The sequence below is a fragment of the Lepus europaeus genome, chromosome 12, assembly GCF_033115175.1.
Source record: "Lepus europaeus isolate LE1 chromosome 12, mLepTim1.pri, whole genome shotgun sequence".
Classification (NCBI taxonomy): Eukaryota; Metazoa; Chordata; class Mammalia; order Lagomorpha; family Leporidae; genus Lepus; species Lepus europaeus.
Genome location: NC_084838.1, coordinates 3,989,558 through 4,006,897, shown reverse-complemented (window position 1 = coordinate 4,006,897; position 17,340 = coordinate 3,989,558). Strand labels below are relative to the sequence as shown.

At 62.6% G+C, this 17,340-nt stretch overlaps 1 protein-coding gene across 1 annotated transcript; it reads left to right on the top strand.

Moving 5' to 3' along the window:
- Positions 1 to 736: 736 nt before the first annotated feature.
- On the top strand, positions 737 to 16,579 carry PLPP7 (phospholipid phosphatase 7 (inactive)). The gene is made up of 2 exons (XM_062207360.1): positions 737 to 1,409; positions 15,574 to 16,579. Exons 1-2 carry the CDS (start codon positions 959 to 961, stop codon positions 15,936 to 15,938), a joined length of 816 nt encoding a protein of 271 aa, XP_062063344.1. The 5' UTR covers positions 737 to 958; the 3' UTR covers positions 15,939 to 16,579.
- Positions 16,580 to 17,340: the final 761 nt, after the last annotated feature.

Sequence of the window (17,340 nt, the reverse complement as noted above, 5' to 3'; positions counted from 1 at the left end):
TTGACCTGCTGCTCCTCCCGCGGGGCAGCCACCCCTGCCCAGCCTTTGACCTGCTGCTCCCCCCTGGGGCAAGTTCTCCAGGACTCCCCACCCAGACCGGAACCTGCAACACGTGCATACGTGGCACCCTCGGCCCGGGTCCTGTGTGTGATGGAGCCGGATCTGCCTGCTGCCGTGAGCCCCTGCAAGTGACAACAACCCTTAGTGAAACTCCCCGTACCATACCGGAGGCAACCCTTCAAGGGCAGATCCATTAGCGGCCGATCAATGACCCCTCCCTCGAACGGAAAGCAAATCCCACAGGTTGCATTTGATTGGAGTGTGAAGCACTGGAGACCAGTTTAAAAAAAAAAAAAAAAGCAGGCCCCCGAGCTGTATGGTGCCGCCACAGAGGGAGGAGCCAGCCCGCCCAGGGAGCCAGGATGATGTTTGCCGTGACCTGAGCTGGTCGGGTGCCTGGAGAAGCCTCCACGGTCAGGTCCACGGGATTGCATCCATCATTGCCGGAGGCCAGTGGGGCAGCAGGCTTGGCTCCCGGGGCTCCGAGGGGCTCTGGGAAGCGCAGGGGTTGGCCGGAGGCCCACCTCTTGCCCAGGCCGGAGGCTGAAGCCCCAGTGGGGTGCAGAGAGCCAGCAGGACTACATTTCCCAGCGCCCTCTCAACCTGGGCTGAGCCATTGGCAGCTATAAATAGCCCGGGCCCCAGCGGCCTGTGGGCGCGTCCGCCTCCCCGGCGGCTCCATTGGCGCGGACCCTGCGCGGGTGGGCTGGATTGGCTGCCCCGCTGGCCCTGACGTCCGCCGAGCCTGGTGGCCGCCGGAGGTAAACAGCCATGTGCAAGCCTGCGCTCTATATTTAACAGCTGCTGCCGCCGGGGAGGCAGGGCAGCAGGCGGCGCGGGCAGCTCCCGTCCTCGGAGCCCGGCTGGCCCCGGCCTGCTCAGCCTGGGCCAGGTCACCATGCCGGCTTCCCAGAGCCGGGCCCGTGCCCGGGACCGCAGCAACGTGCTCAACAGGGCCGAGTTCCTGTCCCTGAACCAGCCCCCCAAGGGGGCCCCGGAGCCCCGCTGCTCGGGCAGGAAGCCCTCGGGGCCCTCGGCGCAGCCCCCACCAGCCGGCGACAGTGGCCGCGAGCGGCGCCAGTCACAGCAGCTCCCCGAGGAGGACTGTATGCAGCTGAACCCCTCCTTCAGGGGCATCGCCCTCAACTCGCTGCTGGCCATCGACATCTGCATGTCCAAGCGGCTGGGCGTGTGCGCCGGCCGGGCCGCGTCCTGGGCCAGCGCCCGCTCCATGGTCAAGCTCATCGGCATCACAGGCCACGGCATCCCCTGGATCGGGGGGACCATCCTGTGCTTGGTGAAGAGCAGCACGCTGGCCGGCCAGGAGGTGCTCATGAACCTGCTCCTGGGTGAGTGTGCCCACCCGCCAGCCCCCTCCCCTCCCCCGGGAGGGAGTCCACCCGCCTGGGCCTGGCCGGGACCATCAGGGCCCTTGGAAATTGGCTGGAACCTTGTAATGAGGTTAGGCGGGCAGGGTGCCCCAGAAACGGGCCGGCCTCGGGCCCTGGGAAGCCAGAGCTGGGACGCATAGGCCAGCTCCCCGCAGAGTGGGGGCCTCAAGGATGGCAGGGCCGGCGGGACCCTCTGAGGATGGTCCAGAGGCGATGGCCTTGAAGAGCAGCCTCTGACCCACCCACTATGACCAGGGAGTTAGAGCTGCTCGGCCTCTCCCAGGAGCGCCCCTCCCTGCACCTGCTGCTTGGTTCAGGGACCCTTGGAGCTGCCCAGGAATTCTGCCACCGGGCCCAGGGGTGCTGTCTGGGACCCCCGCCCCCTCTCAGCCCTTACCTGCCCCTCCCCTGGGGCTGTCGCTGGAGAAGGTCGCTGCAGGGCCACCGCTGATTGGTTTTCCGAGGTCTTTGCCACCGGCTCCTTTCCACACAGCACTGGCCCCAGCTAGGTGCCGCAAGGGGAAGGCAAGCTGCCCCCTCCATCCAGCCCCACCCAGCCCCCTCTGGGCACCCCCAGCTCCCGCACCCTGGCCGGGCCCACCTCCATCTCCTCCTGCTGCCCAGTGTGGCCATCATTTGGGGGACAGGTGAGCGGTGAAACCAGGCAGAGGGTCTCTCTCCAGTAGGGGTGTGGGTGGGGTCACGAGAACTGGGGTCACAGAGGGAGGCATAACGGAGAGCGGGGAGCGAGCCGCAGCCGGGTGCCGGGTACAGGAGATGGGGGCGTCTGTTGCCAGCGAGGCGTCCTTGTCCTGCTGCTAAGTTACCCACGTGAATTCCTGATCCTTTTACCCCAGGAGGCTGGTGCCCTTGTCATACCCATTTCACAGATTAGGAAACCGAGGCTCCTACACACAGAGCCACCCGGCCAAGCCTGAGAGAGGTCCACGCGCCTTGCCGGTGCCGAGCCTGGGGCTTGGGAGGGGAGACCAGGGGAAGCCACTAGAGGCCGGGCCGGGCTCGGGAAGACTGGGTCAGGGGTTAGGCTGCTCTGTGTTGGGGAGGAGAGGGGACGTATTGTCAGCCCCGCCCGTGTCTTAGCCCTGGTCCCAGGCCCCGTCCGCTCTCAGCTTCCTCCCCAGTGTGACGATGGGGGTGGCGAAGCAGCTTTGCGGAGTGCTTCCCGGGTGCCAAGTTGTGCAGAAACCACACCAACCCTTCTATAATCTTCACCATCAGCCCACGAGCACGGAGCAGGCAGAAACTGACACTCGGGGCAGTGGTGTCAGGATTAGAACCCGGAGCTGGTCTCTGGAGAGGAGTGAGCTCCCCGTCGTAGGAAGTATGCAAGAGAACTGCCCCTCAGCGCCCACTGCTTTGATTTGCTTCATGTACATGAACAGTGGTGCCCAAAAGGCCTCCCCTGCCCCAGACACGTAACATTTGCCACCGACTTGTTAGGAAGAGGTTTCCGGAACATTCCACGAGCCAGCTGCTGTGGGCACAGAGGCTTCTGCTCCACAGGGTGAGGGGCGGGTGGGAGGTGCTTGCTTCCTGAGTGAGAACGATGGGGATTGATTTTACATCTTTTGAAAACATCACATGTTGGATTTCATTAGGTACCAAGTGCTAGGTGCACATTGTATGAGGTTGCATGAGACCCTGCTGGGGAGACGTGGCTTAGTGCACCCACACCCACATCTGGGTGCCTGGGGTCAATCCTGGCCAAGGTTCCTGCCTCCAGCTTCCTGCTCAAGTACGTGGGTCCCTGGCACCCGGTGGGGAGGCCTGACTGGGTCCCCGGCTCCTGGCTTTAGCCTGGCCCAGCCTTAGCTGTTGTGGACATCTGGGGAGTTAGCCAGTGGCTGGGAGCACACATTCTCTCTCTCTCTCTCTCTCTCTCTCTCTCTCTCAGAATAATAATCATAATTTACAAAAAAGCCTTCTGCCCAGGTAACCGTTAACTTGGCCATTTTTATTTATTTATTTTTTAATTTTTGACAGGCAGAGTGGACAGTGAGAGAGAGAGACAGAGAGAAAGGTCTTCCTTTTGCAGTTGGTTCACCCTCCAATGGCCGCTGCGGCTGGCGCATCTCACTGATCCGAAGCCAGGAGCCAGGTGCTTCTCCTGGTCTGCCATGCGGGTGCAGGGCCCAAGCACTTGGGCCATCCTCCACTTCACTCCCAGGCCACAGCAGAGAGCTGGCCTGGAAGAGGGGCAACCGGGACAGAATCCGGCGCCCCGACTGGGACTAGAACCCGGTGTGCCGGCGCCACTAGGCGGAGGATTAGCCTAGTGAGCCGCGGCGCCGGCTTAACTTGGCCATTTTACAGAGGAGTAAACTGAGACTAAGAAAGGTCAGGTGACCACGTGCCCACCCACACAGCTGTAAGCGCCCGGTGCGGGGACCAGTCGAGGCCTCCTGATTGCAGATCTGGCCCCCGACCACAGCCCAGCGTCTTCTCCGCTCCTGGTGGAAGGAGGAAGCGGAGGTTTTCCAATGTGCGTCCAGGTGCTGAGACCCCGGGGAGAGATGGCCTGGCGCAGAGCAGCCCCTGGCCGCTGGCCACACAGAGCGGGCAGGGTGGGTCTGGCAGGGCAAGGCCGCCGTGGGGAGGAGGAGCCGGCCCTCAGCCTGCTGGGAGGAGACAGCAGTGCGGCCCCACAGCTCTGGCCCGGCCTACCCCGAGGGCCTCTGCTCCCCACTGGCCACCCAGGAAAGTGGGCCACTCCCATGCACGCTCTGCGGCTTCCCGCTCTCCCCCAGTCTTCGGAGGCCCTGGGGCACCAAGTAACCCTGGTGCGTGGGTTCTGGGTCAGACAGGGCTTCCTCCAGGGGCCGCTCCGAGCCTCAGTTTCCTGCTCTGTACAATGGGACTACAGGGCTATGGCGGTGGGCATTGGAGGGATGGCATGCAGGCCTGTCCCTCACTCCTGCCCCTCCCCGGGCAGTGCCGCCCGGACTCCGCACACCTGGGAGCCAAGAGGGCGCTTAGCAGCTGGCAAGAGATGACAGTCAGCCAGACCCGGCCTGCAAGTCCCTGCCCTGCTGTGATTTTGCTGGTCCGAGCCTCCGTCTCCTTGCCTGTGAAATGGGTCATTGGCACACGTCATTGAAGAATTACACGTGGTTCCTGGCACATCCTGACGCCAGCCAGTGCTGGTGTGGCAGTGATTACCACTGCGTGGGCATTTGGGTCAGAGGTCCTTGCCCTGATTCAGAGTCCCCGAGTTCGAGTCCCAGCTCTGCTCCTCACTCCAGCTTCCTGTCACAGGGCACCCTGGGAGGCAATGGTGATGATCAAGTACTTGAGTCCCTGTTACCCCCAGAGGAGAGCTGGGTAGAGCTCCGGGCTCCTGGCTTTGGCCTCCCCAGCCATTGCCGGCATCTGAGCCGTGGACCTGCAGATGGAAGCTCTCTCCCTCTCTCTTTGCCTCTCACAGACATTTTTAAAAATATTTCTAATCATCCCCACTGTGATCACCAGGCCCGGCCTCCCACCAAGTCCCCTGCAAGCTCTTAGCTGCCTGGGAGATGACCCCACCCCCTGCCCCATCCCCTCTGCAGCCTGTGCCTTGCGGCTCCCAGGGGACAGGTGATCAGGCCGGTTCCCGTGCGCTACCCCTCCCCATGTCTTTACAGGCCTGGCTGTTGGCCTTGTGCCTCACTGCCATGACCCGCGTCCTTTATTCAGAAGTCTGGGGCTGGTGTTGTGGTGCAGTGGGTGAAGCCACGGCTTGCAATGCCTGCGTCCTGCGTTGGAGTGGCCGTCCACGCCCTGGGGTCTCTGCTTCCCATCCAGCCTCCTGCTGATCCATCCTGGGGGGCCGCAGATGGTGGCTCCAGTGCTTGGTCCCCTGCCACCCACATGGGAGACCCAGACGGAGTTCAAGACGCGTGGCGTCTGCCTGGCTTGGTCCTGGCAGATGTGGGCACTTGGGGAGTGAACCAACAGATACGAGACCTCCCTTTCTCGCTCTCTCTCTCACTCTCTCTCTCTGCCTTTCAAGCCCTTCACGGCCACCTCCCCTAATGCGCATTGGCAGGAAGCAGGGATCCGGAGTGGAGCTGGAACTTGGCCCCCGGCACTCTGGGCTGGCGTCTGAACCGCCAGGCCCCCGTGCTCAGAACTTGTCAGTGCCCAGCCCGGTGGCGCTCAGTGCGTCCGCATCGCTCCACCACCGTCCCCGCCGTCCGTCCGCGCCCAGAACTCTTCTCTCCATCCTGAAAAACAGAACTCCCGACCTCAGCAGACAGGCGCTCCCCTCCCCGCCCCCCAGCCGCCCTCCTGTGGGCTGTGCATCTGTGCGTCCATGTTGTTGTCTGAGTCCTGCCTTTGTCCCTTGGGGCGCTGCTGTGTTTTGTAGCTGGAGGGGGCGTGGCGACGGCTGCACCCGGCCCGGGCACTGTGCTCCAGGGTCCCCGTCAGCCCTCTCTCCTATGGGTCTTCAACACTTTCCACTGAACCCTCCTGTGCAGTGGGGGGTGGGGGGCTGCGTCTCCCTGTGTTCTGTCTTTGTTTCCCAAGGAGACCCTGAAGAAGGAGCCCCTCTCTCTCTTAAGCCCCCACCCTGTGCCACTTCTGCAGAGGGGGCCCAGGGCTCTAGATTGTTCTCTGCGTCTCCCCTGCTGTGTCTCGCCCACCCAACCTTGACCACAGGGGGTGCGGGAGCCAGGACCAGCTTTCTCTGCCCGGCAGCCCGGCAGCCCCCCACCCCGGCCCCGGCCCCGGCCCACCCAGCTCGGCTAGGGGAGTGCAGCTGTGTGGCCCTCGCTGCCTCCGGCTCAGGGCTGCCTGTCCCTTCCCAGCCTGAAACTCTGACCCCAGGGACACCAGCTCCCCTCCCCAGCCCCAGCCCCTGGCGCCCACCCTCCTGCCTGTGGTGTTTTTTGTTTGTTTGTTTTTGTTTTTTGACAGAGTTAGAGAGAGAGACAGAAAGGTCTTCCTTTTCTGTTGGTTCACCCCCCAAATGGCTGCCACGGCTGGCGCTGTGCTGATCTGAAGCCAGGAGCCAGGTGCTTCTCCTGGTCTCCCATGGGGTGCAGGGCCCAAGCACCTGGGCCATCCTCCACTGCCTTCCCGGGCCATAGCAGAGAGCTGGCCTGGAAGAGGGGCAACCGGGACAGGATCGGTGCCCCGACCGGGACTAGAACCCGGAGTGCAGGCGCCGCAGGCGGAGGATTAGCCTAGTGAGCCGCGGCGCTGGCCCTGCCTGTGGTTTTGACCGCTGGAGGGGCCTCCTATAACAAAATCCTGCAGTATGAAGCTGAGTTCACTTTGGATTTGTTGTTTGTTTTCAAGATTCATTTATGTATTTGAAATTTAAAGTTGCAGAGAGAGGAGAGGGAGAGAGAGAGATCTTCTGTTCGCTTGTTCACTCCCCAAATGGCTGCAATGTCAGGGCTGGGCCAGGCCACAGGCAGGAGCCCGGAGCTTCTTCTGGGTCTCCCACATGGGTACAGGGGCCAGAACACTTGACCCACCTTCGGCTGCTTTCCCAGGCACATTTGCAGGGAGCTGGATTGGAAGTGGAGCAGCCGGGACTTGAACTGGCACCCTTATGGGATGCTGGCACACAGGCGGCAGTTTTACCTGCTAGGCCGCAGCGCCAGCCCCTGCTTTCACTCTGTGAATGCCCCTCCTTCCCTCCCGCCACCCTGCTCACCCACTCACCCACGGACAGCCTGTGGCGGCTTCACAGCCGGCAGCGCAGCCGTGGGCACAGGTGAACAAACATACTTCATGACTGCTCTTTCGGTTCTTGGGGTCTCTCAGGGGCGGGATCTCTGGGTCACGCGGCCATTCTAGGGCGGCCTTGGCGGGGCCGGCGCACCGCTCCACCGCCGCTCCTCGCTGTCTGTGCCACCCCGTGGGGTGTGAGACGGTAAAGCCACGAGGCCCTGGCACCCTTGGCCACGAGGCCCTGGCACCCCAGCCTCTTCACAGCGAGGCAGGGCGGCTTTGGCCTGAGGGTTCTTCAGCTGGGAACTTGGGAGCCTGCGGTGCTGCGGTCACTCGGTCACTCAGGCCAGGACAGCGAGAGGCAGCCGAGGGCCCACGTGCCAGCTCTTTGCACACCAAGGGTCGGAGGGCTCCGGGCGACTCACACAAAGGAGGCCCGACTGGTCAGCAGGGGTGCCAGGCATGTCCACACTCACATGCACACACATGCATGCCCGCACATGTACATGTACAAGGACACACACGTACACACACGTGTACCCAGGGACACACATGCACAGACACAGTACACCCGCTCATGCACACACAGACACAGGCACACCAGCATTGCACAGGCAAACGCATGTACACACACACATGTGCACCCAGGGACACACACGCACATACACAGTACACCCGCTCATGCACACACAGACACAGGCACACCAGCATTGCACAGGCAAACGCATGTACACACACATGTACACCCAGGGACACACACGCACATACACAGTACACCCGCTCATGCACACACAGACACAGGCACACCAGCATTGCACAGGCAAACACATGTACACACACACATGTGCACCCAGGGACACACACGCACATACACAGTACACCCGCTCTGCACACACAGACACAGGCACACCAGCATTGCACAGGCAAACGCATATACACACACACACGTACACCCAGGGACACACACGCACATACACAGCACACACACTCATGCACACACAGACACAGGCACACCAGCATTGCACAGGCAAACGCATGTACACACACACATGTACACCCAGGGACACACACGCACATACACAGCACACCTGCTCATGCACACAGACACAGGCACACCAGCATTGCACAGGCAAACGCATGTACACACACACATGTACACCCAGGGACACACACGCACATACACAGTACACCCGCTCTGCACACACAGACACAGGCACACCAGCATTGCACAGGCAAACGCATGTACACACACACATGTGCACCCAGGGACACACACGCACATACACAGTACACCCGCTCATGCACACACAGACACAGGCACACCAGCATTGCACAGGCAAACGCATGTACACACACACACGTGCACCCAGGGACACACACGCACATACACAGTACACCCGCTCATGCACACACAGACACAGGCACACCAGCATTGCACAGGCAAACGCATGTACACACACACACGTGCACCCAGGGACACACACGCACATACACAGTACACCCGCTCATGCACACACAGACACAGGCACACCAGCATTGCACAGGCAAACGCATGTACACACACACACACGTGCACCCAGGGACACACACGCACATACACAGTACACCCGCTCATGCACACACAGACACAGGCACACCAGCATTGCACAGGCAAACGCATGTACACACACACACGTGCACCCAGGGACACACACGCACATACACAGTACACCCGCTCATGCACACACAGACACAGGCACACCAGCATTGCACAGGCAAACGCATGTACACACACACATGTGCACCCAGGGACACACACGCACATACACAGTACACCCGCTCTGCACACACAGACACAGGCACACCAGCATTGCACAGGCAAACGCATGTACACACACACATGTGCACCCAGGGACACACACGCACATACACAGTACACCCGCTCTGCACACACAGACACAGGCACACCAGCATTGCACAGGCAAACGCATGTACACACACATGTGCACCCAGGGACACACACGCACATACACAGTACACCCGCTCTGCACACACAGACACAGGCATGTACAGGGACATGCACACAGGTGCACACGCATGGGCCAGTACAGTAGGGGTGACTGCCCGACTGGCAGGTTCGGGCCTCGGGTTCTTCCTTCAGCTCCACCCCCTGCTCGTTGAATGCCCCCAGCAGCTGTGTCCTGGACCACTGCACTGATGTTTACGATAACTTGACATGTGTGTCACATGCATGTAACACGGGCATTCACATCTGTGTTGTGGTGTAGCCATCACCCCCACCCCAACACCAGAAACATTTCGTCTCCACAGACCCAGGCGCCCTCTCCCCATGCCCAGCGCCTGCCGCCCCACCCCCTGCTGCTTTCCGACTGAATTTGGCCCCTCCCGGGCCCTCCCAGGAGCGGAGCCGCGCGGTACGTGTCATTTACAGTTCATCAGCACGCGTGTTCGTGGCAGGAAAAAAGTGCAAGTGCAGAGCCTCAGACACCACCGAAACCAGGCCAGCAGCAGGGTCCCTCCCCGCTCCCCCGCCTGGGCCCCTGCCACCACCAATCGCTGCCTGGGGCCGCAGCGGCCACAGCGGCCGCTCGGTGCTCGCCGGCCCTGTCTGTCTCCCGCTCAAGGGCACCGGTTGTTTGCCGCTCTCCGGGGTTATAAATAACACTGCCGTGGACATCCTTGACCAGGAGTCGTGGGCCACGGCGCCGTCTCCTGAGGAGAGCGCCCCACCCCCGGAGTAGCTGAGTCACAGGGGCCCAGGGGCCCTTCCGGGACAGCCGTCCCCCGCAGCAGTGCGGCCGCTGCCCGCATCCCACAGCCGGGATAGGGATCAGAGGTGAGGCCAGCCAGAGACCTGGGCCCACACACCAGCCCTGCACCTGCCCAGGAGGAGCTGGGAGGCCCTGGCCCTGCCCTGCGGCCATGTGGCCCTCCCCCAGTCCCCGCTCTGTCCCCCTCCATCACAGCCACCGCAGACCAGGGGCCTCCGGAGGACCTGGCTCCACTTCTGCCCAGGTAGCAGCTCCTACTGAGGAAGCCCCCGCTGCTGGCCCACCCTGGGGTCTTCTGGCTCCGCCTCCTGGGCCACCACAGGCCCCAGGGGTCACAGGAGAGAAGAGAGACACTGAGGCAGGCTCTCGCCATCCCACGCCCATGCCCACGCCCGGGCTCCGGGACAGCCATGCTTCTAGCTGGAAGGCTCCCGCTGCTGAGGGGGCAGCGCTGAGCCCTGTGGTCCTCTGCTGTGGCCCTCGGTGCCATTTCTGGAGCACTGGCTGCACACGGAGCTTGGGGCAGGCTCCCGTCCACCCCCGTGGTGCCAAGGAGGTGGGGAGAGGCTTGGAGGGAGGGACTTGCCAAGGAAGGTCCTGTGGTCCTCAGCAGCTGACCTTGGCCCTGGTCTCTGAGTGCGTGGTCACCTCCCCCATTGACCACAGCAAGTGGAGGCCCAGAGAGGTGCCTGACCTTGCCCAGGTCACACAGCAAGCCAGGGGCGGTGCAGCTTCCGCCGGCTCTCCTGCCAGGGGGACCCCCACCACCATGGGTCTCCCCCGCTCCTGTCTGAGCTAGGGTGGGGGGTGCAGGTCAGAAAACCGTCAGGGCTGGTGCTGTTGGCTTCTGTTCAGGGCACCAGGGCGTGCACTGTCAGTCACAGTTACACGGGGCCGGCCGGGGCGGGGGACGGCTCTGGGGGGCCTCCCGTGCTGCCCTGCACCAGCGTGGTGGCCACGTCTGCTTCTGGTCACAGCCCTCACGCCCTCCCAGCCATGGCGCCCCATCCCCACGGCCCCCCATTCCGTGGGGGTCCCTTCAAAAAGTTCTTGGAAAAATGGAACTGAAAGAGATGTTTATGTTGCTGCAAAAATGTCTGAAATGCACGCATTTTTTCCCCATAATACACATTTTCCTTGAACTTCTGGAAGTCTCCTCAGATAGCCACTTGCTGACTGCACATCTCTCCCCTGGCTGTAGGGGACCCTGCCAGCCGGGCCCCAGCCCTGGGCCCAGCATGCACCGGGCGTACCCGTGAGAGAAAGAAGTAGGTACAGGCCAGGCTGGGCCTGCTGGCCAGCCATGCCAGGCCTAATGCCCCTGGGTGGGAAAGGGGCTGAGTGTCCCCTTCCCGATGGCCCCAGGAGGTACGGCCAGCCAGACACAGCAGCTGCCACCCAGAGGCGTAGGTGTGGGGCAAGACACCCTCCCAGGGCCCCGCAGCTGCCGGTTCCGTCTGAGTCACCTGGGAGCTTTTTTTTTTTTTTTTTTTTTTTTTAAGATTTATTTATTTGAAAGGCAGAGTTACAGAGAGAGAGGTCTTCCATCCGCTGGTTCACTCCCCAGATGGCTGCAATGGCCAGGTCTGGGCCAATCAAGAGCCAGGAATATCTTCTGGGTCTCCCTCGTGCGTGTAGGGGCCCAAGGACTTGGGCCATCTTCTCCAGGCCATAGCAGGGAGCTGGATCAGAAGTGTATTGGCAAGGACTTGCACTGGCGCCCATCTGGGATGCCAGGGTTGCCGGTGACGGCTTAACCTACCACGCCACAGCGCCGGCCCCAACCTGGGCGTCCATGCTTTCATTGGGGACAAGGCTTTGCTGCTGGAAAGTTGGCAGATGGGCTCCGTTCTCGGCCGTGGAGCCTCACGGTGCAGGCAGAGAGCTGGAGCTGTGGGGAGGTCGGAGCTCGGGGCTCCTGGCCTTCGGCCGCCCAGTCAGAGCCTGGCGTGGCCCGGGAGGCCCAGCACAGCCCTCACCGCCTGCTCTTCCGGTAGCTCTCCAGGGGCCACGCTGCTGGTTTTCAGGTGAGAACGCGCGGACGGGACAGAGACCCAGGCCTGTCGTGCCTGTTGTCCTACTTTGGCCTCCCTGGGGCCTGCTCTGGTCCACATTAACCCCTAAGCATCCAGACACAGGCCAGCCCCTGCCCACCACGCCAGGAAGGGCCTGACCTGGCCCTCCCTGGCCGCTCTCCCTCTCCCGTGGGTGTTGCAGGTCTCAGAATCCAGCTCAGATCATCTTGACCCTGGTGAGACTCAGAGAAAAAAAAAAGAAACTGTTTCCCAGGTGCATCCGCCTGGCTGCGCACCAGCTCCAGGGTCCAGGGCACACCTGGGCCAGGTCAGGCCTCAAGAGTCGAGGACGGGCGTGCAGCCTGGTGGTTAGGACACTGCGTCAGGACGCCCATGTCCCCTGCTCCAGGCTCCTGTCAGTGTAGACCCCGGGAGGCAGCCGTCACGGCTCCAGGAATTGGGTCTCTGTCACGTGTCATAGGTCACCAGCTACTGCAGGCACTTGGGGAGTGGACCAGTGGCTGGGAGCTCTCTCTCCTCTCTTCCCTCTCTCCTCTCTCCTCTCTCCCCTCCCCCCCTCCCCTCTCTCCTCTCTCTCCCCTCTCCCCTCCCCCCTTTCTCCTCTCTCCTCTCTCTGCCTTTAAATCTAAAAGGTGGGAAGGCATCGAGAGGAAGGGGGGGAGTAACAGCTGTAGCGCGCATGCGCGAGGCCACTCCCAGCCCAGGCTGCCCTCTGCACCCCCCACCCCTGACTGGCGCCGTCACCCTGGGGCAACCCCCAGTGCAGGAGACCAGACCTCGGCTCCAGGAGGAGAGGGAATTTGTCCTTTCTTTGTTTTTTTCAGAAAGCTCTTATTTAATGAATATAAGCTTCATAGGTACAGCTTTTGGGTTATAGTGGTTCTTCCCCCCATACCTCCCTCCCACCCCCACTCCCGTCCCACCTCCTACTCCCTCTCCCATCCCATGCTTCATTGATTTTTTTTTTAATACTTGTTTATTTATTTGAAAGGTAGAGTTACAGAGGGTGGGGGAAGAGACAGAGAGAGGTCTTCCGTCCACTGGTTCACTCCCCAAATGACCGCAATTCCTGGAGCTGGGCCAGACCAAAGCCAGGAATCAGGAGCTTCCTCCTGGTCTCCCACACGGGCACGGCGTCCCAAGCACTTGGGCCATCTTCCACTGCTTTCCCAGACCGTAGCAGAGAGCTGGATCGGAAGTGGAGCAGCCGGGACTCGAACCGGTGCCCATGGGGATGCTGGTGCTGATGGCAGTGGCTTAACCTGCTACGTCACAGTGCGGCCCCGGAACTTGTTCTTAATGAGCCGGGACTTGAACCCCAGCTGTGACTCTGCGGCCTGTGTGTTTCAACCCCTCCACCTGCTGCTCAGGACATCCGGGAAGGCTTGTGGGTCAGAGTGGCCTCCCCGGCCGCTCTGTTAGGTGGAGAAGCTCCAGCGGCCAAGTGTTTCCACCCCTTCCTGCTGCCTGGGGCCGGGGGAGGTGGATCTGGTGGCTGCCAGCCTCCCTCTCCTGCTGGGATCTTGACCTCCCCCGGCTCCAGGTGGCTCCAAACCCAGGCGCTGGGGGGCTGTGGGTCTACAGTGCAAGGGCCCGCAACACCCCTCCCTGACAACATCGGGGAGGCCTGGGCCCCAGGGAACAAACTGCCGTGGCGCTTCCAGGCAAGTGTCCAGCCAGGGTCTCCCTCCTCGGGCTCCTGCTCCTCCGTGGGACCCACCGCTTCCTGCGCCCGCCGTCTCTCTTGCCGGCCAGCTGTGTCCTGGGGGGGGAGGCCATCAGGCTGCCGGAGGGGCAGGTCAGGGAGAGGCGGGGGTTCAGAGCCCAAGCCAGGAGAGAGGAGAGAACATCCCTACCGCCTCCGGGAGGTGGGGAGAGCCAGGTGAGTTGCTCAGGGTCACTTGGCTGCGCCGGCCCTGCTGGTGCTGTCTTTACTGTCACCGGAGAGGGGCCTGCGGGTGCTGTGACCTCACTGGGGTCACAGAGGTCACAGGGTTGGCACCGTACCTGCCCTGGGGGCACAGCCTGGCTGTGGATGACTCCGTCCTCCCTCCCCATCTCTGTCAGATCCGAGGGCATGGGGGAGGGCATTTGCCTGTCCCTGCCCCCCCCCCCCCAGCACTGGCTAGCTGGGTGCTGCTGTGGTCAGACAGGTGAAACGGTAGCCCTGGGGCAGTGCCTTCGTCCTGCAGCACAGAGAGGCAGAGCGGTCCCTCCATGGCCACACAGCACAGGGAGGCTTCCCTGAGGGGTGACATTGAAGGGAGAACGTGAATTGGGAAAGAACATTCCAGAACATTCCAGAAGAAGGGGCAGCAGGTCTGAATGTGCCGAGCTCCATGGCTTTGTCTTGTCCTCTGTGAGGTGGGGGTGGTAGGGTTTGGCCGCTGTGGAACTGTCTAGAGGGTCCCCAGAAAGCTGCACGTGGGGAGACTCCACGACCCAACAACTTCACTGTAGGAGGCACCGAGACCTGGAAACAGGGCAGCAGATGCTGCGACGAGGCTGTGCCGAGAGTTCTGGAAACGGAGGTAGCAGACAAGCTGATGCCGGTGCAAATCTGGAGTGGTTTCCCATAACACATTTTCCCTGAGTTTTTTTTTTTTTTTTACCTACTCATTTGAAAGTCTCAGTTACAGAGAGACAGGGAGAGAGAAATCTTCTATCCGCTGGTTCATTCCCTAGAGGGCCTCAGAGGACAGGGCTGGGCCGTGCAGAAGCAGGAACTTCATCCGGGCCTTCCACGAGGGTGGCAGGGGCCCAAGTGGGCCCTCCTCTGCTGCCTTCCCAGGTGCATTAGCAGGGAGCTGGATCGGAAGTGGAGCAACCAGGACTCGAACTGGCGACCATATGGGATTGGGGCATTGCAGGCACCGGCTTAACGAGTCACGAGTCACGTCACAGCGCCGGCCCCTCCCCTGGGCTTCTAGGTGCATCCTTGGAGCATCACTCATAGTAGCCCAGAGAGGGGAACCACCCAGGAGTGCGTCCGCAGATGGGGGAGGGGGCAGCTGGTTGCCGTAGATCCAGCCACGCAAAGGAGTGGCGTGCTGACCCACGCTCCCACACGGATGAGCCGGCCCACGAAAGGCCACGTGTTGTGATTTAGACGGGTCAAGCGGTGGAGACAGACAGTGGGGGCTGGAGGGAGGGGAAGGGGAGTGAGGGCAGAATGGGGAGGGGTGGGCGGTGTTTTCTCCGGGGAGAAATGCAAGGTTCGGGAACCAGAGCCAGGCGCTCGGTCCCTGATCGCTGGTGAGTTACCGGAATTCCACTTCCGCTGTTTCAGACCTGCGGCTGATCATGGTGGGCTCTCTGGGCGGGGCCTGGCACATGTGGGTGGAGGCCTTTGAAAAACCCTACCCCACCCAGGACCCCCCTCGGAGCAGGACTGAAACCCTCCCAGGACCCACATGAGTCCCCGGGGGCCCACGTGTCGTGGGGGTGGGGAGGAGGGGGAGGTAGTAGGAAGACAGGGAGGAGGCCAGGAAAGCTGTCGAAACCCAAGGCAGGGAAGGCGTTTGACGGGAGGGCACAGCACAGGCAAGGCCCCGAGTGGGGCCAGTAGAGGTGGCGGGGGTGGGGGCGAGGCTGGTCGGCCGCCCTGAGGGCTCTGTCTCCTGCCCACAGCGCTGCTCCTGGATATCATGACGGTGGCCGGCGTGCAGAAGCTCATCAAGAGGCGCGGGCCGTACGAGACGAGCCCCAGCCTGCTGGACTACCTCACCATGGACGTCTACGCCTTCCCCGCCGGCCACGCCAGCCGCGCGGCCATGGTGTCCAAGTTCTTCCTCAGCCACCTGGTGCTGGCCGTGCCGCTGCGCGTGTTGCTAGTGCTCTGGGCCTTCTGCGTGGGCCTGTCGCGCATCATGATCGGCCGGCACCACGTCACCGACGTCATCTCGGGCTTCATCATCGGCTACTTCCACTTCCGCCTGGTGGAGCTGGTCTGGATGTCCTCCAACACCTGCCAGATGCTCATCTCGGCCTGGTGAGGCCGCGGCCGCCGCGGCACAGGGGCGGGAGCAAGGCAGGCGCTCTCCCCCTCCAGCCCCGACGCACCTGCCCCTTCCTGGCGGGAGGCCCCCTGCCTAGAGACTGGCACGCCTCTGCAGGTGCCCGGGGCCCATCGCAGGCCCAACCCGCTTAGCTCCTGCTCCAGAGTCGGCAGGTGAGAGCCGAGGTGGCTCCAGGGGCCCGGTGTCGTCTTGTCCTCCCCAGCCCACGCCCGTCACGGCTGTCACTCCCGCCAGGGGCCCTGTGGCCGCAAGGCTCTGCTGCAGAGCCATGTGTGACCCCGAGTTTCTTAAACGTACCCCACCACTGCACCCTTTCCCAGAGGAGCAGCTATTAACCCCTCCCCCCCAGGAACTGCCGCTCCCTTGAGTGTATGTTGGGAGCTGCTGCCTGGGAAAGCTGAAGGGCCTGGGGCATGAGCTGGCCTCTCCCATTGCCAGGCCCAGAGCCTGGGGAGACCAGGTGCCCGTGCCACGGCCCCCGGAAAGCACCCGGCCACAGCCCGTGGGCATCGGCGCAGCTTTGGCCCCCAGGGGCCGGACTCCGTGTGACCTAATAGGTCGTTTCCAAGACAACCGTCATGGATGTGCGTTTCACGTGACAATACAGACAATATGCAAACGACGCTCCCTTGTGGTCTCTTCCCGGCGAGATACAGCCACTCCGGGCACGCTGGTGGGCCCTGGCCCGAGACCCTCCGCCGGCCTGGTGTCAGGGCAGCGGGCAGGGGCTGCTGTGCTACCAGCCCGCAGGCCCGGCCTGGGCAGTGAGTGGTTGGGAAGCCCCCTGGGATGCTGATGGAGATTTCCCCTAGGAGGCAAAGCCCCCCTCACTCAAGCTTCAGGCCTTCCTAGACCTGGCTCTGGCTCTCGACTGGCCTGGTCCCTGTCCCCAAGAGAGCAGAGCAGTAATCAGGCAAGCCCGGCAATGCCTGAGAAGCTACAACAGGGGCCCCGGGGAGGCGGAGTCTAAGTGGAGAATGAGTGGAGGGGGCCGGGGAGGGAGGAGGGGAGCCCTGGGCAGGCAGAGGGCCAGGAGACACAGCAGCCGCTGCCCTGGCTGACCGCAGCTCGGAGCACACGCGGAGGCTCACCAGCACGCTTTCGGTGGGGGCGACCCCGGGCCCACTTCGGATGGGGAGACTGAGGCTTGTTGGCGTTTGCGCAGGCAGGAGGCAGCGCAGCACAGTCAGGTGCAGAGCCTGCCGGGCTCACTGCCTCCTGCCGCGTCCCCGTCCCCCGCTCCCCACCCCCGCCTCATCGTCACCTGGCCTTGCCCGGTGTCTGGGGCTGTCTGCCTGCCGGTGTCTGTGTCCTTGGCTGACGGCCACCCTCCCCTGCACGACCTCATCTTAACTTTCATCTTCATCTGCAAAGTCCT

What these genes read in the sequence shown, in the direction of transcription:
- PLPP7 (XM_062207360.1), top strand. Translation starts at nt 959, where the DNA reads ATGCCGGCTTCCCAGAGCCGGGCCCGTGCCCGGGACCGCAGCAACGTG. An exon ending in GCTCATGAACCTGCTCCTGG is followed by an intron (nt 1,410 to 15,573) that starts GTGAGTGTGCCC and finishes TCCTGCCCACAG; the next exon opens with CGCTGCTCCTGGATATCATG.